The following is a 26954-nucleotide window of genomic DNA, read 5'->3' on the forward strand; positions in this document are numbered from 1 at the left end:
TGAAATTTGGTGAAGTCATACACTTGGGTCTCAAGATCAGAAGACAGGATCTACGTTTTTTCTTTTCTTTGAATTGCAAGATAAATCACTACACGTCTCTTATAAAGCAGATAATTCTCTATGATCTTTTTATGAAAAAAAGAAAAACTCCTGCTCTTTACCACCATCCACTCTCTTTCTGGTTTTTTTGTTTGTTTGTTTGTTTGTTTGTTTTTGCGGTACACGGGCCTCTCACTGCTGTGGCCTCTCCCGTTGCGGAGCACAGGCTCCGGATGCGCAGGCTCAGCGGCCATGGCTCACGGGCCCAGCCGCTCCGCGGCACGTGGGATCCTCCCGGACCGGGGCACGAACCCACGTCCCCTGCATCGGCAGGCGGACTCTCAACCACTGCGCCACCAGGGAAGCCCTACTTTCAAAGCTTTTGATGCTGGAGACAAATTTACCATGCCACATAAAAGCACAGGATACAATTTTTTTTTAAAGCACACAATCTAAGACTTCAATTTGGCTCGTGGTGAACACTAATTCAAAAATGAATAATGTTCTGTTTACATTGTAGTGAGGCCATGAATTCCTTCACCTATCATGGCTGAAAAAAAAAGGACAACCAGAATCTTGTAATATACTCTAGAATAATGATTTTCAAACTTCTTTGACCATTTCCCATGTTAAAAAATTGATGTTACATTTAGTTCAGCACATATATACAGACAGTAACAAACACATACAAAACCCCCAAAGTTCTAATGAAAAAATACTTAAATTTAATAGAAGTGATGCATTATATTTTCTCATCTATTACATTCTAATTCTTTTTTTAACTGTTGCTGGCTACCTATTATTTTACGACTGGTTTCGACCTGCAGTTTGAAGAATAATGCTTGCATTGAGAGGATTTTTTCCCACTGGAGTTTTTGTTGAAAATAACAGAAAGATAATTTTGCTAATTTAAGTAGAAAATGAATTTATGAACAGGATACCAGATATCACACGGAATCAGCAAAGAAGTAACAGAAATTAAGGGAGTCTTCTGGGTAGCAGAGAGGAAAGTCAAGGTCATGCCATTGCAACTGTCTGGTTAAGGTACAGCTGCTGTGCTGTCCCCACTGGTCATCCACTGGCAGTGAACATCATTTCATAGCCACGGCAACTGCGGTAGGACTCTTGACTCCACTGCTGTGGCTTCAAGTAATTTCTCCTATGACTCTGTGTGTGTGTGTGTGTGTGTGTGTGTGTGTATCCTTCTCCAGATGTGAAGTCTGGTGGAAGCATATATTTGACTTAGACCTTGTGTATAGCAAGGATATTTAGAAGCTGAGCTGCCAAAAAATAACAAATACACAGTACAAAGTTCTTTTCAATCTCTGGTTACTTAGTATTACTTATAACACTGGATTCAGCAGAACCCTCAGGAGCCAGCAGTTTAGGCTTCATCTCCTCTTCTACCAATGGCTGTGCAGTAAGACCTGAGCAGGGAAGGACCGAAACAGAGACTTTCTGAATCATCACTGAAGCCTTGATAGCCAACAGGACAAGATCTTCTCTGCTGTGAAGGGAGAAGGACCAGCTTCTGGTCAGATGGAGCCTGAGGTCTGGTAGCAGATGCCCTGCCCCTCCCACCTCAGTGGGCTGAATTATATGAACCATATGAAAGTTTCCCCTGGCTTTTGGTTGGGTTTGGTCAAAGACGAACTTGGCAGGAGATCAGATGGAGGGAGAAGATGAGGTTCGTGTATTTATTTCCCATCACCTTCCCTCTGAGAGCAGACAGGTTCCCTTCTCTGAAGGTTACTGATTCTCTCAAGGCAGCTCACTCCTCAGGAGTCTCTCCTTCCAGGCTCCAGTAACTGGAACCCTCTTCTTACCCCTCCAGGTCTAGAGGAAGTAACAGTTCCAGTTCCTGCACTATCTATGCCCATGTCTTTGTAAAAAGCCTCTTTAATAATTAACCTCTCTGTGAATTACCCTATTCCAAGTATGCTAACTTCTTCCCCTTGGGAGCCAGCTTAATACAGATCATAGCTTGACTTTACCAAAATTACATAGGCTTGGTTGAGAAAAAATTATTTGACCTCAGTTCTCTATAAAATGTGTACCCTAAGAATAATTGTGCTGCTTAAGAATATGATTATTCAGGTTATAATAAAAATGATAAATTCTAAAAAGTATTATACAGATTATCATTAGGAATAGTATGAAATTCATATTGCAATATAGCCAAATTTGATTATAAAGATCAAATGTGATAAAACATAATAAAACACAGATGTTAATTAAGTGAAGAATAAAATGGGCACAATAAAATTTTCTCACTCTACTTCATTAAAAAGACTCTTAGTACTGCTATTTTTTTAAACAATCATTTTAATTCCAAGTAGAAATAATGAAATCTTGGATATGTTTCAATAAAATCACCACACTATATTAACTGAGCAGCTAATTTGACTAAAATAATTGTCTGGCAAAATTAAATCCTTAATAAAGAAACATCTCAGTGTACCAAAGAAGATACCATCTTTGAAACAGTAAACAATGTTTTGGTTTATTTGCAGTGCTAAGGCTGAAAGAATAAAATAAAAAGATTGTACCTGAATATCATTTCAGTTTTCCTCACTCTCTTGAACCTCAAAGATGCTCTAAGAGAGATGAGGGTACCCGGTAGCCACGGCAATGCACTTTGAAGATGCCCAGAGCTCCAAAAAGGGCCTAAACGGATGATGCCACTATAGCTGAAGCAACAGCTTACGTACAGGACACTGGTGAAGACAACTCCAGGGGACTTCAAAAAATACATGAGCAGCATTCTCCTTTCCATAAGCAAATATGGAAAGAATACAGGAGAATTGTGTTATTGCTCTTAAAGTTATCTCCCCATCTGTACCCTTGGTAAGTTTTAGAAAAACCCGTGCTACCTAAAAAAGCAAAACATAAGTCTGTAACAACAGCTGTAAAATATATTTTTTTGCTCAGAGTCCTGAGTGACTGCATGTGTGTGTTTTGGGTGTAGGAAGAGTGGTCATTCAGGGGCAAATTTCTCCATCATCAGCTAGGCCATTCTAAAGTCACCATGGTCACCTCTGTCTACTCAGTGGAAGGGGAAAAAGCACAGATCATCTTTCTTGGGGGGTCTTTTGGGATAAGAAAATAATTTTTACAAATATTCCATTAGAGCTTAGTTACCTGAACCTACCTAACTACAAATATATTCTAGCTGTGTTACCAGAAAAGAGGATAAAGTGGGTTTTGGTTAACACTTAGCAGATGCTGTCATAAATTTATCCTGTTTTTTCCTCACTTAATTCATTACCCTCTTGTGCAAATTTTATTTGAGTAAATCAGATTCAGTAGCTTCACAATATCCTATCATGTGAACATACAGTAATGCACTAAGCTATTTTCTCCATTAGCAGTTTATCAAGTTTAGGGGTGTTACAAATCACACTGCTATGAACATTTTTACACATAAATTATGATTTATCATACACTCATTTCCTCAGGCAAAATGTACAAAAGAGGAAAACAAAGTCTAAAGACACTTTAAAGTGTCTTGGTAATCTTGCAAATTGCTTTCCAGAAAGATTGGACCAATTTACATTTCCATGGGAGGAACATGAGGGGGCTGATTGTTTTAATCAATACCCTTGATGGTATTGATTGAAACCATATCATTCATATTTGCCATTTTGATAAACAAAACAGTCAGCAAAACACTGGTTGAAAGTACATTTCATTGATTTTTTAGAGTGGTTATGGGGCAGGAGATAGATGGGCCCCAGGCCGAGCAGCTGGAGTTCGTCCCCTGTGGACAGATACTCCAAAAGAGCAGGAGGGAAGAGAAGCTGAGCCCTGCCCAAATAATAGACCACACATTTCTCATTCGCGAGGTCAAGGAGACCTTCCTGACTACACATGTGCAGAAAGGCTCCTTGAATGTCAAAAAGGGATGGGACACCACCACACAGTAGGTGAAGTCAACCTACCCATAGGCCTCTTTGCTAGAATCCAGCTTGGCTGAGAGATGCACGCACACACTGGAGGACCCTGAGATACACCAGATACGAACTCAGAACCAGGTAAAGCAAGATGATGGCCAAAGGAAACCCAGAAGAAATGCCCCATTAAAGTGATTCAAACTACAATGGGGGCACGACTCTCCCTCTGAGCCCACCCATATGTCTATCCACACGTACTCTTTTCCCTCCTGATAAACACTATAATTGTTTCACTGCTTTCCGACTCTCTGTGGAAATTCATTTCTACCCAGCTGATGGGCCAGGGCCTTGTCACTGGCCACTGGTCTAGTGGCTAGGATTCAGCGCTCTCACTGCCGTGGGCTGACTTCAATCTCTGGCCAGGAACTGAATTCCTACTTCAAGCCACTGCAGGCCAAGGCCATCCGAGATCAGTTAAATATGTTTTCATAAATTTCTTCGCATCTGTGTTTTCTCTTTTGTGCTTTTTTCTTAAGTTCTACATATTAGCTTTAAGATATTTTGAATAAGAAAATTTTATATGTATCATCTCTATATTAAGGCAGGCTGTAAACCTCCTTAATTTTATGCCATATTTGTATCAAAATTTCAATCAGATATTTTTGACTTTTCAATTTCATGAATTTTCCATTGGGTAAATGTGATTATTAATTTTATGAGTTAACTTGACTGGGCAAGTGGTGCCCAGATTAAACATTATTTCTAGGCGTCTGTGAGGGTGTTTATGGATGAGAGCAGCATCTGAATTGGTGCACTCAGTAAAGTAGATTGCCCTGCCCTGTGTGGGTGGGTATCATCTAATCTGTTGAAGGCCTGGAAAAAAGACAGAGGAAGGAGGAATTTGGCCTTTTTTCATGCCTCAGTGCATGAGCGAGAACATATCTCTTCTCTTCTTGCCCTTGGTCTGGGATTTATGCTATAGGCTCCCTTGGTTCTCAGGACTTTGGACTTGAGCTGAATTACACCACTGGCTTTTCTGGGTCTTCAGATTACAGACGGCAGATCATGGAATTTCACAGCTTCCATATCATCTTATGTGTCTACTCATCATTTTATATATATTATATATTCAGTATATTATATATATACATGTATGTAAAAATAACACACACACCCTATTGCTTTTATCTGGAGATCCCTGACTAATACAGTGAACAGTCACACATATAAACAGAAATACATGTGTGCAGTGGAAGAAATCATAAAGAAAATGATCTAGACAATAGCATCCTACCTCAAAATAAGGTAAAATTTCATTTTTCAGAGTATTTTCGCTTTTTCTTTCTTCTTCCTTTTTTTAAAACATTTGACTACTTAATCCATCTCGAATTGATTTTGAAATAGGGTGTGAGCAAAGAAAAGAAAATTAAATACTTCCCTTACAGCTGCCTTGCCAATTTTCTCAACACATTTAATTGAATGATCATTGAATCATCTATGGAATCATTGAGTCATCATTAAATCATCATTTTGCTTAGTTTGTAATAGATTAGATTAAACTGATGCATTCAAGTGATAATTGAGGTTGTGCTTATTACCAACATCATCACTTTATGGTCAGCATATAATGCTTCACAAGAAGAATAAACAGCATAATATAGCAATTGGCATTTAATTTGAAGAGTTGTACATTTTGTCTCAAAACTTTATATATAAGTGATCATCATAACTAATTAAGTTCCCAAATAGGAGGTGAAAATAATGTGCCTGGACTAAATTGGATACTCATTACAGCAGAAGAAAAAGAAAATGTCCCTACCTTTTTTCTAAAACAACCTTTTCTAATATAAATGCATTTCAATACATGTGAACAAAGAAGTCTGGCTAAAGGGTCAACATAACACACAAAATTCATTTTCTGAGAGATATGAGGATTAGTTGAACCATCAGTCACTTCTCAACCTTTCACTGGGAACTACTCCAATTTGTAGACTAAAGGCAAGATCAAAACTCTTCTATAAAAACTATGCTATACAGAAATAATTACAGTGCATCTGAGAAACTGTCACAGCGCCTCAAAGACCTTTCCATCAGTTAATATCTTTTATCTGTATAACAAGGAAATATAAACTTTGAATCTTAACACTAAAATAATTCAAGATACTGGAATTATATAAAATATTCATTCGTGGCCTTAAATGTATGAGAAAGGTTGATTCTGGCTACAAGTATAAATAATAAATAAAAGAAACACCTCACAGTAGCTATAAATTGGTGTAACATTTTTGAAGAACTATTTGTCGATATCTATTACAACCCATAGACATATCCAATGATTCAGTGATTCCACTCCTAGGTAAATATCCTACAGAAATGTGCACCAAAAGATGTGTGGACAAGAATGTTGATAGAAGCATTATTCATAACAGACAAACACTGGATAAATTGTGGGACAGTCATTTTAGAATAGTCAACTAGCTATTCTAAAAACATTACTCTTAATAAAGCGCACAAACAAAATGTTGAATAACACCAGCAAGAACACATACTGTATTATTCTATGTATATATAATTTTTAAATTACCAAAACTAATCCATGGTGTTTGAAGTGAAGATGGTGAGTACCTTATGAGGGGGCTGCTGATATGGGAACGGGAAGAGTGGGAGAGAGGTGCAAAACCACACAAAATAAATGTACTAAGAAAAGAGATATATATGATCACGACTTAGTCTGGCACCTAGCATCCCCTGCTGGAGGCTGAGCAGCACTTCTTCCCCACCCCACCCTCTGCAGAAAGTTACAGATGTCTGGACAAGTGAAACATAGGCAGCCATGCATACGATACAGTTTATCATTCACGTAACAATCAACAAAATGATTCCCCAGGGAGGGCTCAGGTTTCAACAGGAGGGAAACAAGAGCAAAGGAAGATGGTGGTTTGTGTTTTTGCGGTGGTTATTGGGTGGAGCTAGGATGGGGTACCCACCAGGAACTAGCCTGGTTTGAATTTTCCACCAGCGCCAATGGAAGGAAGGGACTGGGCTTTTTTATCAGATTGCACAGATATCTGGCAGAGGAAAAAGGGGAGGGGTGATTGAAAGTTTTCAGAAGTCAAACATCAAAAATACTGTCTATTACAATTACAACTGTGTGTTTATGTAAACATATGTCTCTGTGAAATTTTATGATACGTTAAAATAATTTTTCATAGCAATTCACATAAAAAGAGAAAAAAAAATTAGTTGGAAAACAGCCTCCCTGCTCTACATATAAATTACGTCCTGCTCAGTCATAGATGAAGCACTAGGATCCTGCAAAATAACTTGTGACATGCACATCAGATGCTTGTACTAGGTAAGTGAAAATTATGTTAACTCCTATGTATATGTTCAGTCCTCACAGCAGATTTTGTAGTTGTACAGTTACATTCCTTCTTTCATTAGCTGTTCAGTGAGCATAAATATTTTAGGTAACCAAAAGATCTTCTATTACTTGCTTTATTTATACATGATGTATGGTTTATGGCTTCAGCAAGATAGCAAGATTTGATCAAGACAGAGGACAAAGTGTTTAGCAAAAAGCACTATTTCTTAAAATTAAATTATTGGAGAGAGACCTTCAAGATGGCAGAGGAGTAAGACATGGAGATCAACTTCCTCCACACAAATACATCAAAACTACCATCTACATGTGGAACAACTCCTACAGAACACCTACTGAATGCTGGCAGAAGACCTCAGACTTCCCAAAAGATAGATATATATATAGATATATATAGATATATATACTTTTTTCCCCCTTTTTCTCTTTTTGTGATTGTGTATGTGTATGCTTCTTTGTGTGATTTTGTGTGGGTAGTTTTGCTTTTACCATTTGTCCTAGGGTTCTGTCTGCTTTTTTCTTTTCTTTTAGTATAGTTTTTAGTGCTTGTTATCATTGGTGGTTTTGTTTTTTAGTTTGGTTGTTCTTTCTTTCTTTTTAATTTACTTTTTTATTTTTAATAATTTATTTTAATAACTTTATTTTTTTCTTTCTTACTTTTTTTTCTCCTGTTTCTTCTGAGCCGTGTGGCTGACAGGGTCTTGGTGCTCGGGCTGGGTGTCAGTCCTGTGCCTCTGAGGTGGGAGTGCTGAGTTCAGGACATTAGTCCACCAGAGACCTCCTTGCTCCACGTAATATCAAATGGCGAAAGCTCTCCCAGAGATCTCCATCTCAACACTACGACCCAGCTCCACTCAACGACCACCAAGCTACAGTGCAGGACACCCTATGCCAAACAACGAGCAAGATAGGAACACAACCCCACCCATTAGGAGAGAGACTGCCTAAAATCATATTAAGGTCACAGACACCCCAAAACACAACACCAGACGTAGTCCTGCTCACCAGAAAGGTCCCTCTCCACAAAATAAATCAAAAGGCAGAAAAAGAATGGTTGAGTTTTTTCAGCTACGTATTTTCATTTCTCTTGTAAACCGGTGCTTTTCATCAGATAGTTAAGCAAGTAAAATTCCTAATTGTCTCTGTGGTGGTTATAAAATAGATTTACTTTCAATTTGCAATAAATTCTTAGACTGTGCTTTCCCAGATAAATTATGTTTGCTCTCCTCATAACACAGTGGGAATATGAATTCCTTTGTGCAACGAAGATCTATGAGATTCTTAGGATAAATGTTATTAGGCTATAATTTTATTGACTTATAGCTAGTATCTGGAAAACAATCCCCAGAAAACGTCCTCTATTTCATTTTTCCAACCAAAGGACAGCCTGGTATGCTGACCAAAATAAGATAAAAGCATACTCTGATCAGTTAGAGAAACTTTTCCTTAAAATCTTCTCGGTAATTAAAAAACACATCTTTCAAATATAATGGAGATGCTCCTTTTTCAATGATTTCACAATCCCTCATTTCTAATCTTCATTCCAATTCATCCTCTGTCAATAAATACCTGAAGAATTACAAGATCATGGATCAGTAGATTGACTTACTTATTTAAATCATATTGCATATCTGGAACATGATCAAGAATTTAAACCTCAAACTACTTAAACCTGTTACTCTGATCAAAAGAATATTATGGGGCTTCCCTGGTGGTGCAGTGGTTGAGAATCTGCCTGCCAATGCAGGGGACACGGGTTCGAGCCCTGGTCTGGGAAAGTCCCACATGCAGCGGAGCAACTAAGCCCGCGCACCACAGCTACTGAGCCTGCGCGTCTGGAGCCTATGCTCCGCAACAAGAGAGGCCGCGACAGCGAGAGGCCCGCGCACCGCAATGAAGAGTGGCCCCCGCTCACCGCAACTAGAGAAAGCCCTCGCACAGAAACGAAGACCCAACACAGCCAAAATTAAATAAATAAATTCATTAAAAATAAAAGAGAATATTATGTTTCTACTGATAGAATAGCTGTTCCAGATTTGATACAAATCCACAAACTCTGATACATTTTTTAATATGTCAAATGATGCCTCATAAAGGAAATTCAATAACAAAAGAAATGCCCAAGAATCTGAGTGGAACATTTCCTGTTTCTCTGGAGCTTGAACCAAATGCTGGGGATAGAAAAGAGTCAAGTATTCCATTTTCTAAAGAAAGCTTCAAACAAGTGGGAGCTACACACCCTTCCAGATCTTACTAAAAGGCCAACAGCTTCCCTTTCTCCAACCATCATATGAACAGAAAACCAGTGATGAAGAAGAGAAACAGAATCCCTGGAATGAGAAAAGAAAAAAATCCAAAACTGGGGGAGCTCCCAGTTAGGCAAAGTGATGAGCTGTAAATGACTATGGACTTACCTATCAGGTTACCCAACAAAGGGGAAGATGGTCCACAACAAAAGGTTGGCCCGATCTACCCACCAAGTAATGCAGTGTCAGAGGGCTGATCAAGAGTGTGATGTATGCTTATAGCCTACTCAGTCACTGCTGGCCTGAGCTTCAAACATCCTTCCTGCTCAGAAACAGATGGACCAGGATACCAGCAGCCAGTGTCAGTATAGGTCTTGGCCAAATGAGGACTAAAAGAGGGCTGTTTCTGCTCCAGTAACATAGTGTGACAACTGAATAAGTGCATAAGGGAATTAAAGCCAAGACTAGACAGGTCAAAAGCTAGAGAACCCTGAGAAGGAAAGGTAACCATTGAATAGGACTCAATTCTTCAATGAAAATGACAAGTGAATCCCTAGTTTGTTTTCATTTATACACGACTTCTAAGTTTTATCAACAATGAGGGGACATGAGAACTCATGATAAAAAATGAAATTGACTTATACAGATGTAGACACATGCACAAATATCTGAGCTTCTGCTTAAAATTCACACATTTCGTTAGCATTTTATATTAAATATATGATTTATATGCATAACAAAAAAAGCAAAAACCAAAAAATCAGAAATGTTTGCTCTGTGACAATAGCAGTAGATTTGCAGTAGATATTTCAAAGCTGTCACCGGTAACAAAATACATATTTCAAGGAAATACAATTTTAACAAAACTGGAGTTCAGATTTTTAAGTTCTGCCAAACACCTCACGCCTTACCATTGTACAACAGCTAAATCAAGGTATCCTGCTTAATCTTCAGTATTATTTTACATTGACTCAAAACTAACTTCACTATAGTTTATACATCCAGGAAACAATAAGAAATTTAGAAGTTTCCAGCAGGCAGGGATAGCTGTTCCTTATTGGAACCAAACATTGATTTGTTTATAAATTCTCACAAAACCTTTCCATATTGATTTACACGTCTTTGGAATTTAATATTAAAAGAAGCAGTGATTTCTGAGTAGCACTAATTCATTTAGCCTCTATATACACCCACTAGAATATTATTTCTGGTTTGGTCTTTACTACATCCCCAGCACCTGGAATAGCCCCTGGTTTACTAAACATACATTGAGTTAACAAGTAAATATTTGACTGTTAACAGATAGCCCAGTGCCTAGTACAGGGAAGGTACTGTTATAAGCTGATTTGTGAACCTCCACAAATTCACATTTTGAAGTCCTAACTTTAGTACCTCTGACTGTGGCTGTATTTGAAGACAGGACCTTTAAAGAGGTAATTAAGTTAAAATGAGGTCATTAGAGTGGGCCCTAATTCAACATGACTGATGTCCTATAAAGAAGAGGAAATTTGGATACAGACACATACAGAGGGGAAAACACGTATAGAGTTGATGACCATCTACAAGTCAAGGAGAGAGGCCTCAGAAGAAACCAATCCTGCTGACACCTTGAATCTGGACTTCTAGCCTCCAGAATTGTGAGAAAATAGATGTCTGCTGTTTGTGTTTCCCAGTCTATGATACTTTGTTATGGCAGCCCTAGCAAACTAATTCAAACTTAATACAAGGTACTTAATGAATTTTTTGACTGACAGAATGAATCAATAAATAACTGCAGAGAATTTCAGGAGAAAATGTAATTTTTAATAAATGTTAAATTTCATCATGCAGCATTAATCAAGCTATGCTCATGAAACACGGTATGGTCCCCCTAATGGCTAACTAAAAGGGCTTCACGCCTTCCGTGGTTTTAAAGTAACAACTGTGGAACTGTACCCTAGAGTCCTGATAGAATCTATGAAAGATCATATAAATAGAATGTTACCTTGCTCGTTTTAGTTGCTTGATTCAGTGCCAGTGACTATCAGATCCCAGACAGAGGCAAAGGCTATCACGTGGAGAATAATACGTCAAACTAGGATTGCAAGGGTACTAGACTACTTAGACTCCTGAGAAGCAATCAGATATGCTGTGATCAAGTTTATTTTTCATAGGAAATACAGCCCTTCCAACTATACATAAATTAAAAATTTTATGGGGTGATGGAGGAATGAAAGTCTTGGGATATCTGTGCATGTTCGTTGTTAAAAAAGTCCTTCAGTGATTTTATATCCAGTGAGTGTGCAGATGTTAAAATATTAAAGACTATATAAATGTTCAATATATCCTTTATTTTGAAAGAGGCAACACTTGTTTAATATTATAATCTGATGTACAGAAACTTCCCCAAGAAAAAAGCTATGCCTAACCACAAAACCCAGTTACAGAGTAATATGTCTCTAAAGTTCTAAACTTTAAAGGTAAACGAGAGTCATATATCCTACAGCAATAGAATTCATTGAATGGCATGTTTACTGGAGAAGTGTGAGGAGTAATTGAAGCCAAAGGATAGTATTTAATTGCCAGAGACCTAAAATCTGTTATTAAACTTGTTCGAGGGTCTTGAGTCTAGTGTTAGAATCATCTTGTTTAGACTATAACCCACTGATGGAACTAGACAGAAAATCTATAAATAGAGTTATGCACTTGCTTTGGAAGATTGTGGTTTTACCACATTTGGAAAGAAGAATTAAATTTGAGGCACTAATCTAAAAAAAAAAAAAAAAAAGTTAAGGTGTCTTTTGTACAATACCAGAGGGGCTGTTAGGAAACCAAAGGAGAGTAAGGCAAACAATGGAAAAAAAAAAAAACCAGTGTATTTTTCCCTCCTTTAAGAGTTTAGAAAATGAAAAGTTTTCTATTGACTGAAGAGACCAAATGCCCAACACTTATTACAATATCTTACATAATGTTAAAATCTAAAAACACTCATTGAAATTCTTTTGTATAAGAACTCCATACACAGTTGACTATCATTGATTTGTTCAGAAATAACTGCTTAGTTTTTCCTCAATTCATTAGCTAATAATCATATCAACATGCAAAATGATGGTGCATATAATGAAAAACTCAAGGCATCAAGATGGTGAATACAATACATACGTAATACTAAATCGATATGGCGGACTAATAGGCATCTAAGAATGAAAACATTGGTAGAAAAAGAAAAACAGGGGGCTTCCCTGGTGGCGCAGTGGTTGAGAGTCCGCCTGCCAGTGCAGGGGACACGGGTTCATGCCCCGGTCCGGGAAGATCCCATATGCCACAAAGCGGCTGGGCCCATGAGCCATGGCCGCTGGGCCTGTGCATCTGGAGCCTGTGCTCCGCAATGGGAGAGGCCACAACAGTGAGAGGCCCACGTACCGCAAAAAAAAAAAAAAAAAGAAAAACAATCATTTGAGATCATTGTTGAGTTTTCAATCTGGGGTGCAATTTTAAAGTCTAATTCAAATAATATAGATGATGCAACATACTCTAGGCATATTGTTGTGTTTTGCATCTCAGGAAATTTAGAGCATAAATCACCATGATATTGGCCTGCTGTACACTGACCTGGGAAACTTCTTCGTTGTCCTAACGTCTCCAATATAAGTTGCAACAATTTGTTGTTCTTTTTCACCTATACCAGGCACCATCCATGACACATCACCAACAACCATCCTTTTACATGAGGTTATCCAGGCCACCACATTTATGTGCCTGGAAACCTACCTTGTATCACTTTGGCCCTCTGCCCATCACAGCTAACTGGACCTGGAGAAGGCACCTGACATAAGAGGAGCTACTCCATGTGCTGGTCTGTGGCCTATGACATGCTGTGGCATCCAAACCCTCTCAGGGATCTGACCTGAAGCATGGAGAGACCTTGACAGTTACCAGTGGGTACTGAACATGCAAAGCTTCCATCAGGTAGTGTTAGGTTCCTGTGGGGTCCAAGGCAGTCTGAAGTGAGGTTATACAGAAGGTAGAGGTGCAGGATTAGAAGTCTGGATAGAAAAAAAAATAGTTGAAAAGGGAAACATAGAGATAGAAACTATGCAGGGTTTGGAACAGACTGAAGAGGTAACAGTTGTTCAATTCATGATACAGCCTCACAATTAAAGCCAAAACAGCAGTTCAATTCATGATACAGCCTCACAATTAAAGCCCCTTACTTGAGGTAACTTGGGTAAAATTTTTTCCTCCTTGCTACCAAACAGCCTGCCTGAAAAACAATGTGGGTGGCAGTAACCAGCCAACACTCGGTCTTTGGTTACCTCACACACAGGACCACAGGAATGGTCATTTCTGACACACCACACCTTGCTACAAAACCAAATTCTGTCACTATTTTTTTCCCTTTCATCCAAGCAAAACTCTAGTTGAAGGGGTGTAGGAGCAATACTACCTCCTGAGTCTAGTAAGAGGTGCACAGTCAGACATATACTGAGCTTAAATGGGAGAAGACACTTCATATAACCTTAAAGTTACTTCTGAAATTTTAATGAAGACTTCTGGCCACAAGCAAAAGCAACTTGAATAAAAATTATTCATGAAAGAATTTTCAAGATGTGTTTGTTAGGTGTTGCAGGACGTTTTAGGGAGTCTAAAATCTCTCATATACATGCAATGACAAAACAGCATTTACAGGCTTTGACTTTATAAAACATTCCATGGGCATTTATAGACATTTTCTTATAACATCACAGTGAGATATTTCTGCTTCTCTTCTTTAATAATATTAGATAAACTAAGGTAAACCGAACTTAGTTATTTTGCAAAGTCTTCTTTTGCAAGTCATTGGAAAAGCTGAGATCCTGATTATGGAAATAGCGCAGACGTGCCACTCTGAACCACTGCTGTGCTGAAAATAGGAGTTCAATGATACATGAGGTATCACTGAGTGTTTGCAAACAAAGGGAAATTGTTTTCAGTGCCTACACAAATAAGAAAGCAAATTTCATAATCAAAGTGTCTTTAAAAACTGCTCCCATTGAATACAGTGTGAAAAAAAAAGTGGATTCTGACTAGTATGCAATTCCCAGAAAGACTACAGAGCCATAAAAATCTTAGGTTAAAAAATATATAAAATAAATATACCTAATGCTTATATAGCATTTACTCTGTGCAAGGCACTAGTCAAAATGCTTTATATATATATATATTAATTCATTTAATTCTTATGGTAAGCTTTGAAGTTATTACTATTATTACTATTACTGTAACTTCAGGGGAGACTGACACATCCACTTAAAAATGTTTACCCATACACTCAGATACAAAGTTATTGTAACAGACCTAATTAGCAGCATGTTATTTTATTTTTAAGTGTTATTGGGATTACTGAGAATTTACTGATCTGATAGGAACTGTTTATATTTTTGTGTCATATTTTGATCAGTAAAGATACTGTGAACAAAATATATTCCGAAAAGGGTGACACTGACTTCAGTATAAAAAAACCAATTCTGATTTCACTTGACATCTCTGCCTGGCTTGTACCTGCTGCCCTTTGATCTCCTTTGTACTCTTTATTCTTTGATAGTCCAATGACTCTCTCCTGCTTCTCTCCTACCACTTTTGACCACTTCTCAGACTCCGTGGCAGCTGTGAAAATATGTCAGTAGACCTCCAACTACAGGGAGCTTAGCTGGCCATAAGCCCCTGCTATTGCTCTCTGAAATTCACTGTCACACTTGCTCCACCATCACACTTCCCACAGGTGCCCCCAGCCAATCACCGTGCGCAGCGGGGCTAACTTCACTGCAGGTCTAGGACACTTCCGTTCCGCCTACTTCCCTCTCTCCTCACTCAAGGTCAGGCTCGAATTGTGATTTGACAGTGTTTTCAGTTTCTCCTGGCTCACTCCCCATTTTTTTTCTTTCTCACAGTCTTTTCATCAGTAAAATCATATGCACTTCATCCTAGCTTGGTATCTTCTTTCCAGAAGACTTAAACTAACACAGTCTCCTTTGCCTATTCCTTTTCTTACATGTGCCTCCCAAATACATGTGTTCCTCCTGCTTCTGTTCATAATTCCCTTTTTTCTTCCATCCGAGTAGAAGCCTACAGCTTTCAGTACAGCCCACATCTACTACAACCAAAATATATGTCTTTATACCAGATTGTTCCTCTATATTCTATACTCATCTTTGCTAAATAGATATGTCATTTAGATGTCTCAAAAGCACTTCAATTTCAAAATTTTAAAAACTAAATGCATCTTGTCTCTTAAAAGGATTCCTTAATCAGGTATAACGATTATAGTTCAGTATGGAAAACAGACATTCAGTATATCAAGTAGAAAGGGACTTCATACAGGAAGTAGGTGCTTTCAAAAATTTTGGAATAGGTGCTGTGGACCTTCAACTATTTTATTTATTCCAATTTTACACCACTTGAGTGCAGTCCACAGATCAGGACATGCCGCTGGTCCTGCTATCCCTGATTCACAGAGGGGGTGACCTGACACCTGAAGGTGGAGTCACCTGGTGCCAAAGCTGACATCCGGCAGATCCTCATCCAGCTGCTAGGGCTACAGGAAGGTGACTTCGACCTCACTTAGGCTTTCCAAATCTCTTGAGAAAATATCTAATTGGGAAAAACTAATTCCCATACAGAATGCAGGCTGCAAGGAAAACTGGGCAATGTAAATTTTAGCTTTCTGAACTCCAAACTGGAGGAGATTCAAATGGAGACTGAGAGAACCAATCCATGTGTCTACCAGGTAAGTGGCACCAACAGCCGCCAATTCACTGGAGCCAAAAAATGGAGGGCATTCCTTTCTCTTCCTCATTCCATTCATGACTGACTAGTAGTCCCATCTGCAGCAAAACCACCACTGGCTAAACTCAGGTCTTCACAGACTCTTATTTGGGCTACTGTAATAGTATCTTAGTAATTACTCCTGACCCTTTACCCTCCATAATTCCACACTGTGCTTTTCCTAAATCTTATCACGTTACTGCTTCCGTACTGAAGCTCTTTATCTTGAAGGTAATTTAATGTGGCCTTCGTTCAAGGTTTTTACATGTTGTTATAGAGGCCAAGGATGTAAAGTCCTAGCCCCCTGGCATGACATGCAAAGTCCTAGGGGACCTGTACCTCGCTAACATCTCCAGACTTTTCTATACATCTCCTTTGTGTGTTGCAGCCATGCCAAAGTATTCTCTATTCCCCAAATTAATAATATTATTTCACACAATCTGATTTTGCAGAACTGCCTTGAATTCTAGCCCTCTCAACCTCTTCCACCCAGCTATGTCCTATCTTCCTCCAATTCGCATTTTAATAAAACACTTTCAATAAACAAATTAAGACCAGCCCAAGCAGAGATTATTTCTATTAATTACTAATTATTAATCACTAGTCACAATATGTAGGAATTATTAGCTTTCAATTAAGTCTCCCATTTAGATTATATCTACACTAAATTTCCTCAGTGGCAGAGCACATGACTTATTTGCCTCCATACCTGGAATATAGTAGGTGCTCAGTAAAAATATTGGTTGATAGAAGAATTGAAAGAAGAAAGGCAAATTAAGTAGACTGGGAAGGGATTTAAGATAAAGACAGCAAAATCATACAGAGGCTATTACTATAAGCCAAATTAAAATGAAATTTTTACAGAAAAATTTTCTAATATTTTGAAACAAATTCATGTTTCATAGTATCAACTTTATGAAGAATAACATTTTAATAATATTTTATTAGAAGTGAAGGTGTTTTAGGGAAAGTTATTATACTATCTTAGTGTTGTCTAATTCTGAAAGATTTGAAAACAAACAAGTGATATATTTAAATTAACACAATAGAGAACAATACTTGTTTTCTATTAAAAATAATTATAAACACAGATTTCAACCAAAAATTGCTTGTAGTCCATATATTATTTAGAGAATGTTTAAATATCTGATAAATGTAATCTAAAGAGAAAAATTATTTTTATTTTGTTACAGGTAATAAAATGTTCACATTAAGTACATCATTACCTAATTATTAATAATCTACAAGAATTATTGGCAAATTTTTATCCATTATCATTTTTATTCATATCCCAAAAATGTTTACAGCTTGCATATATAATTGTCATTATCACCAACACATTGGTGCTGGTCGTAGACAGTTTAACATATGTGGCTTTGAAGTAACTAAAACAGCTTTGATTAATGTCTCTATCTTCTATTCCCTAAAATAATAACTTATATATATATCAGTATTGCATATGAATTGTGTATGCATGTTACTGGGATATTCTATATAGAGACAGCAATTATCTAATCTGGAAGACATGAACATCAGCCTATAGACATAAGAGATGTATTTTTATAAATAAGGATTCTATTTCATGGTGCATATGGTAATCATCAAACACTTTAAAATAAGTAAGAGTTGCGTAGTCAGAATAATTTGTTCTACATGAATATTTCCCAAACTGTATGTTCCAAATCATGTTACCTTTAGTTCTGCTGTAACGTGACATATGTAGTCTAAAAATCAATGTGCTACACAAAATCATGCAACCACAATGACAACTAGGGCTTATGGGGAAAAATGGGGTTAGACACACAACACTCAGAAACTTCATCAGTGACACATTAAAAAAAAGGACAGGAACCTAACAAAAACAATAGAACAGAATTACACATGCTTAATAGTTAAAACTACACAAATCAAAAACAAACAAACAAAAAAACCCAACCCTCAACAGTACAGCAAATATGGAACTTACCTAAAACTGAAAAAGATGCAGTTTGCTTGAGGAAGTGAGTTTCAGGAGGGTTACAGCTTGTGAGGTAAGATGAAGTGATAGAGGAAGAAGGATCTGAAATCTCACAAGAAGTTGAAACACCAAATTGTTGTGTGTCGTGACACATGTTGTGGGCTGAGGTGGCTGGTAAATGTTTGATGTGTGTGTGTGTTTTGTCTCTTGTGTCTTGGATCAGCTGGGTGCGGTTTTCCACATTCACCTACATAAAACTACATAAAAGCAAACACAATATTTGCATTATGCTCAAAATATCCTCTAATATATCAATCAACTCTGGAACAAATTCGCATTTTCAAAACAATTGTTATAGAACTGAGTGTAACAGGTACTTGAAAACTAAAAGTGGGGGAAGATAGGGTCTGTGTTCAGGAAATAAGTAGATTAAGCAATATTGAATTTTTTTCTAGTAAGAAATTTCAGAAAGTTTACCTGCTAATGTAAACTCTGCAACTTCAAGAAGCAATGAGTTTGCAATGTTTTCCAAAATTCTTTGACCTTTTATCTGTGGTGGGAATAACATTAACATCTAAAAATAGTATTCTGTGTAGCACAGTTTGATAAATACTTCTCTTTAGTAATGTTTCATATTTATTATTATAAAATGTAAAACAAGGATTATGCTCAGAAGAGAAATATATTATGATCTAACTCAATTTTTTGTATACTCAGAAAAAAGAAATCTGAAATAAAATTTTTTAAAATCCCATTAATGTGTCTAGAATTGCTGGTTGTATTTCTTCTGGCTTCTACAGAACTAAACTATACCAGACAATTAAAATTCCTCCTTGGAGATGACAAAATGGTATCTTTTCAGCATGATTAACCATATAATCAAGGTTTGAGAAAATCTATACCAAATAATTGAATTTGAGATTTTAAATGTATATGGTTTTCTGGGATTTCAGTGTGATCATAATGCCTGTAAATTAAATCCTATTTTTGGTGAAAACCCAAAGGAAAGAGAGTTTTGTTTTCAAGTACTAATTTTACCTGTTATGTAATTATATATAATATGCCTATTAATAATTTTTACAACATAATGATGATTACGCATTCACAAATATAGGGAGAGAGCATTCCAAGCAGAGGGAATAGAGTAAACTCATGAGAAATTCTCTAGTGTGCATGCAATCTTGCGTGGAATTTTGATTGCAATAAAGTTTCCATGAAGGAGAATAGTGGGAAGTGAGTTTGGTCAGGAGAGAAAGAGGAGTCAGACACACTGGTAGAAGGTATTTTACAAGTGATTTCATGTAGGGATTTTTGAGAAAGATGAACAAGTCAAAGATATTCTGAATTTTAAGCCTAAGAAAATGGAACAATTACGCCACCAAGAGAAGTAGACAGCACAAAGTCAAGGTTGACTCAGGAAGAAGGTTATACAGAGTTGACTATCTGATGCTTAAACATTTCAACAGATTTCTTCCCTATTGCTTGCTTATTAGGTAATTCGCTACTCATGCAAATCCAAAATGGGAGAAAGGATTTTCATGTAATTTGGGTTTGCTGCTTGTAAACAGCTCCATTAAAAAGTTTCAAAGTCAAGGTAACTTATGCTAGCTGCTGTGACAGGTAAACATCAATATTTCAGCAGCTTAACACAGCAATATTTATCACTTGCTTGTATCACAGTTCAATGTAGTTGGTGGGCCAGGGTGTGGAGGGAGTTGGAGATGTGAGTTGTGTTCTGTGCAGTTATTCAGAGACCCAGGCTCCTTCATGATATGGTTCTGACATCTATAACATGAGGCTTCAAAGACATTCTGCAGTCATCCACGAGGAGACCAGAAGGGGAAATGTGTAGAATCTCACAAAGGAGATAACAATGCTCTAACCTTCACTGGCATTCCATTAGTTAGAATTTAGTCCCACCCAATTTCAGGGATGGATGGAAGATGTTAATTTAACTCAATGCTCAGGAATAATACTTTAACATTGCCTCTGTCGCAAAAGGGAAGAAGATAAAGCCCTTACCTAAATAACTGAAGACTTAAAATTAACTTTGAAATAATTATTTTTTATTGTCCCTACTGTCAGTAGCCACAAATTATATAGCGCTAAAACCAAAAATAGTCATAGCAAGGAAAAACACTATAGAAAATGTCATAACCTGGAGTTTAAATTTGAAAAGTAACTTTCTCACAATCTTTCAAACTTAGCTTAAGCAAAACATTCAGAAACTCTGATATATAACTAGCATCCACTCATCTTGGCTTGCATAAGTAAAGTTACCAAGGTATGTGTGGGTTTAATTTAGAAAGCCTTGGATTAATGAAGTAGATAAGCTGCCTTAAGAAAAACAAAAACCAAAAAACTGAGTTCAGAATTCTCCACATCTGAGCCAATGCTTGTTATCTTTTCTTTTGTAAATAACAGCCATCCTAACAGGTGTGAGGTGATCCTTCACTGTGGTTTTGATCTGCATTTCCCTGATGATGAGTGTGGTTGAGCACCTTTGTGTGTGGCCATTCCTATGTCTTCTTTGCAGAAATGTCTGTTCAAGCCCTTTGCCTATTTTTAAATCGGGTTATTTAGGTTTTTTGCTGTTCAGTTTTTTGTTATTCCGTTACGTATTTTGTATATTAACCCCTTATCAGATAGACGGTTTGCAAATATTTTCTCCCATTTTGCCTAGATTGCCTTTTCACTCTGTTGATTGCTTCCCTGCTGTTCAGAAGTTTTTTAGTTTGTTGTAATCCCACTTGTCTATTTTGGGTTTTGTTGCCTGTAATTCTGGTGTCAATTCCAAGAAATCACTGCCAAGACCACTGTTAAGGAATTGTTGCCCAATGGCTATAAAGTTTCAGTTACGCAAGATGAACAAGTTCTAGAGGTCTGCTGCACCGCACACTGCCTGCAGTTCGTAATACAGTACAGTGCACTTTAAAATACATTACGAGGGTAGATCTCACCTTAAGTGTAGTACCACACAAAAAAAGGAAACACAAAAGAATACAAGGAAATTTTTGGAGGTAATGAATATGCTTAGTACCTTGATTGTGATGATGGTATCATGGATATATGCAAATGTCCAAACTCATTAAAATGTATATCTTAAATATGTGTAACTTTTGTATATCAATTATACCTTAATAAGTCTTTAAAAAAACCTGAGTATTGCCTAGTTATTGGTCTTTTTCTTTCTGAGTTCAGAGGAAACACAGTTTACATTAATACTATATTGTTTTTAAATATCGTGAATGAAAATAAAACTTTTCTAGCTATGATAAAAGAAATTCTGCTATGGAGAAATATCCGATATTAGTGCACAAGAAATGAACTCCTTCTTGAGGCTTGTGATAAATTGTAACTACCTACCTATTCCTTCCATACACAGCACAGTCTCCCATATTATTACATCTTCTCCCTGTGTTTCAACTATTTTAAATTGAAGCACTACTGCCTTTGTTCTTAATTCAAAGAAATTGAAAGGGTAAATAAATTCAATGTCCTGGTCAAAAAGGCAGTGTATCTATTTCAGGAACACACACACACACACACACACACACACACACACTCCTCCTTTAAATAGGAATAAACCTGGGTGCCTCAAGATTACTTGTTGTGATATCAAAGAATGTCCTCTGGGAACCAAGCTGTTTTCCTTAAAAACTTGAAAAGGGAAATTCAGTCTTTCACATCCTGCTCGCTTCCCGATTCCACAGGCTTCTGCATCTGAATCAATGTTGCCTGCAGTTTGCATCTCTGGAACATCATCGGTGTCTCACAGACTCCGCTGGACTTGGATTGGTCCAGAGGAAGCAAAGAAGGAGCCACTCTGAACATTTTTTTCCCCTTCACACACCATAAAAATCAGCAGCAGCTACTAACAGTCAAAGCAAAGCTTCAGGTTGGGAACCGATACGTCCGAGAGGCAGCTGATGTGAGCATGTGCACACAGATCTGTCTCCCAATAGCACAGCAGCTACTAGGCAAATTATTTTGAAAAGACCTGAATGCATGCGACTCAAGTTAAAGTGGAAGTGAGAACAAAAAAGCAAACAGCACACTCGACTGAATGAGCATCTTGAAGCCTAAGATTTCGAAATGATTCTGATCAGAGGCGTGCCTGAAAGAGACTAAAAACTCCATTTCAAGCTTCGGAGCATGTGACATTTATTCACAACAGGCATGCCAGTTTCAGCCTTCTAACTTTCAGACACGTAAAGACGTGGAGCAGATCGCTGACGCCACCTGACCCAGGAGGTTAAGTCAATCCAGAGGGGATCGGAATCCCCCTGGTGCAGGATGAACTCCACCCATCACCATGGAATGCACACTGCTCTCCACTTCTGGAACCACAGCACCTACGGACTGCACGGCAATGCCAGTGAGTCCCTTGCAAAAGGCTACTCAGACGGAGGGTGCTACGAGCAACTTTTTGTCTCTCCTGAGGTGTTTGTGACTCTGGGTGTCATAAGCTTGTTGGAGAATATTCTGGTGATTGTGGCAATCGCCAAGAACAAGAATCTGCATTCACCCATGTACTTCTTCATCTGCAGCCTGGCTGTGGCTGATATGTTGGTGAGCGTTTCCAACGGGTCAGAAACCATTGTCATCACCCTATTAAACAGCACGGACACGGACGCACAAGGTTTCACCGTGAATATTGACAATGTCATAGACTCGGTGATCTGTAGCTCCTTGCTTGCATCCATTTGCAGCCTGCTTTCGATCGCTGTGGACAGGTATTTTACTATCTTTTATGCCCTCCGGTACCATAGCATCATGACGGTTAAGCGGGTCGCGATCATCATAAGTTGTATCTGGGCAGCTTGCACAGTGTCGGGCATTTTGTTCATCATTTACTCAGATAGCAGCGCTGTGATCATCTGCCTCATCACCGTGTTCTTTACCATGCTGGCTCTCATGGCTTCTCTCTATGTCCACATGTTCCTCATGGCCAGACTTCACATTAAGAGGATCGCCGTCCTCCCAGGCACTGGCGCCGTCCGCCAAGGTGCCAACATGAAGGGGGCGATTACCTTGACCATATTGATTGGGGTCTTTGTTGTCTGCTGGGCCCCCTTCTTCCTCCACTTAATATTCTACATCTCTTGTCCCCAGAATCCATACTGTGTGTGCTTCATGTCTCACTTTAACTTGTATCTCATCCTAATCATGTGTAATTCCATCATTGATCCTCTCATATACGCACTCCGGAGCCAAGAACTGAGAAAAACCTTCAAAGAGATCATCTGTTGCTATCCTCTAGGTGGCCTCTGTGATTTGTCTAGCAGATACTAAGTGGGGCCAGAGGAGATGCTAAACACAAACATAAGAGACTTTCTCCTTCTCATACATACAACTTGAACAGTGTGTTTCCGCAACAGTTTCTTCTTCTGTGTAAGGCATGGGTTGAGAAATTCTATTGTATAATTTAAGTTTATGATTTTTGATGTGAAAAAGTGCCCAGTATCTGTGTATTGTTAATGTCATGCTACTTTTTGGCTGTAAAATGTTAATCTATATTACAGGTTGTAGGCACTATGGATTTATAAAAAAGAAAAAAAGTCCTTATGAAGAGTTTAACAGTGTTTCTTTCTTGTTATTCACAAGGATTTGACACTTTGCTTGTTTTAGTAACATGGAAATCACAGCTTCGTTAAATATATTCTAATAAATGGTTTCTTATATTACATTACACAACATTGAAGTGTAGAGATCTGATTCTAGCATTTAGGGGAGAAATATTGAAGAATAGATGCTTAATCATTAAAAAAAGCTGAAATTTCAAGTAATATAATAAAACTTGCTCATTACGCTTGTACAGAAGTAGAAATGAAGCTTCTATTGGGAGAAAAACAGTTACTTTTAAAAAAGGGATATTTTTGACTCAGAAAACCATGAGTGTTTCTCAAAGACAGAGAGATTAATTTGCCCAAGCAAAGAGTCTGATAGTCCACACAGGCAATTCAGTTTGGGAGAGAAAAACTGCAGTTATGGGGATTACAGTGGCCTGGGAAAATTAAGTTAACACGGCAAGCTAAACTTCCTGATACCAATCTATTTGCAACCACCACTAATAAAAACAGAGTATAAGGTCTTTCTGCCCCTGTAACCAGGGACCCAGCATCTGCTGAAATGTCCAGAAAAGGTGATGCTCCACTGAGATCTGGCTTCTACTCCCTAAAAAACTACACAATTCAGATTGAGTTCTTTCACTTTTCACACGGAGGTGACTTGTTTACTTATTGCTTATTTTTTGAGCTGGAGTTTAAATGCTCACACTCAAAGATTTTAGCTTTGAAAACTAAATCTATAGCATAAGTTTTTTCAGGTAATATTTGTAAAAATCTAAAATAAGGCAACTTCCTGTGCTGGAACATTATGAATAGGGAAAAAGGTACTACCTGAACCCCGGAAGACATCATAACATAAATTAGCCTTCCACAACTATATTTTAGAGAGTAAATACTTGCTTTGCTCCAAAATAATCCCATGGATTTGGCTGCTGAAGAATAAAATCTGTACTTTCCAATTTGTGTGTACTTTAAGAGAGAAAATGTATTAGGCTGAGAATTACCAGTAAACTATCCTTTGAGTTAATTTATAGTCTCCTCAAATGCTCATGGGCAGGGATAACACGCAAAGGTACTGCCTAATTCAAATATAAGTGTTTTACATATTGACAGCAAGTCCTGAGAAACACTTTCAACATTTATGTGGAAACATTACTTTAAAGTACGTAATCAGTAAAATTAAAGCCTACACGTGAAAGGTGATAGTGAAGCCTGATTCACTGCAATGCCTCTATTCTGAAGTAAAAATAAGTGTGAGGATTTAAACACAGACTACAATAATGGAACCAAAGTTGCAGCAGGACACAGACGGTGTTTTTGTCCTTGCTATTATTCCTGCTCGTTCTTTCACAGAGTGATTGTGAGGAATCCCAGAGATTGGAGACACAGAAGAGACCTAGGAGCATGCCCCATCTTCTGTGGTGGCTGTCCTTCCAGTCCATTCTATTTCTCTGTCCAGTGTCACTTCAGATGCTGCTTGGTCCATTTAGAACCAGCCCACTTCTCCCACTGAAAGGAAATCAGCCTCCTTCATCCTGACTTTCACACCTCCTCCCGGATCAGTTTACAGGGATGGGGTGAGTGTTAGTCATGAACCTGTGTGCCCTGCCACCCTCCCCTATGTGCCCAGGGAACAATATTATGCTTCCGTTTCTTTAAGTGCTAAGGCTGTGTCTTACTCAGTTTTTCCTGTTCCCCAAATAGTCCTCTATTACGTTACTTCCTATTTCTCCAGTAAAACCAATATTCTCCCAGAGGGATACATCATTATCACTCAAAGTCCGTAGTTTACATTAGAGCTCATTCCTAGGTGTTGTACCTTCTGTGTGTTTTGGAGAATGTACAATGATGACATGTATTATAGTATCACACAGAACAGTTTCACTGCCTGAAAAATCCTCTGTGCTCCACCTCTTTGTCCCTCTTTCCTTAACCCCTGGCAACCACTAACTCTTTTACTGTCTCCGTAGTTTTGCCTTTTCCAGAATGTCCTATAGTTGGAATCATACAGTATGTAACCTTCTCAGATTGGCTTCTTTCACTCGGTAATATGCATGTAAGATTCCTTCATGTATTTTTATGGCTTGGTAGCTCATTTCTTTATAGTACTGAATACTATTTCATTGTATGGATGTAACAGTTTATTTATCCATTTGCCTACTGAAGAACATCTTGGTTGCTTCCAAATTTTGGCAATTGTAAATAAAGCTGCTATAAACATCTGTGTGTGGGCATAAGTTTTCAATTTATACCAAGGAGCAGGAATTAACCTCTAAACACTTTAGTGTAAATACTGTGATGTGTGTGTTTATCCTTTAATATCTTGTTAAGGGTGGTTAGTTAGCATTTACAGTATGCTGGTCAGGAGTACACAGTCCAAATGTACCCGATAAGCAGCATCAGATACCTTTATTGAAATTTTCACCAGAGAGTTCAATGAAATAAAAAATATATTTGAAATGATTTTTCATTGGTGAAATGAGTGATTTTCAAGACCTGTTGTTGACTTGGAAAGTTGTGTAACAAACGCCATAACTTGCATGAACAAGGGTTGCATCTTGCATTTCTGTCCACTTGGCATCTGGCCCAACACTTAGACTCTAAGAGCAAATCTGCAGATAGCCCCCACCTGCTTCAGAAAAAAGCCTTTGTTGCCCAAACTAAATATCTTGAAATTACTAAAACACTTTTAAAGAATTATTTAATAACATGTACATAAATATCGACTTCTGTTTTATGTTACAAGGAATACACAAAACAGAATATTTAGTATGATACCAACTATCTAAAGAAAGTACCCCCAATCTACTTATGTACCTCCTACATATTACTTTCAATAACTCATGAACACAGTCATTATTCTTGGGTGACAGTAGTAATGAGCATGTTTACTTTCTCTATTGAGTGTGTTTCTATTATGTAAATTTGCTACAATGAACATATTATAATGTTTTGTTGTTGTTGTTGTTGTTGTTTGCGGTACGCGGGCCTCTCACCGCTGTGGCCTCTCCCACTGCGGAGCACAGGCTTCCGGACGCGCAGGCTCAGCGGCCATGGCTCACGGGCCCAGCCGCTCCGCGGCAT

At 37.9% G+C, this 26954-nt stretch overlaps 1 protein-coding gene across 1 annotated transcript; it reads left to right on the forward strand.

Annotated features, from left to right (window-relative positions):
• The first annotated feature begins 22596 nt into the window (after positions 1 to 22596).
• Positions 22597 to 23595, forward strand: MC4R (melanocortin 4 receptor). The gene has a single exon (XM_060120910.1). It carries the CDS (start codon positions 22597 to 22599, stop codon positions 23593 to 23595), a length of 999 nt encoding a protein of 332 aa, XP_059976893.1.
• The last annotated feature ends 3359 nt before the right edge of the window (positions 23596 to 26954 follow it).

The sequence above is a fragment of the Lagenorhynchus albirostris genome, chromosome 14 (assembly GCF_949774975.1).
Source record: "Lagenorhynchus albirostris chromosome 14, mLagAlb1.1, whole genome shotgun sequence".
Lineage (NCBI taxonomy): Eukaryota > Metazoa > Chordata > Mammalia > Artiodactyla > Delphinidae > Lagenorhynchus > Lagenorhynchus albirostris.

Bases quoted from the DNA above. Each gene is read 5' to 3' on its own strand.
- MC4R (XM_060120910.1), top strand. From the start codon at position 22,597: ATGAACTCCACCCATCACCATGGAATGCACACTGCTCTCCACTTCTGG.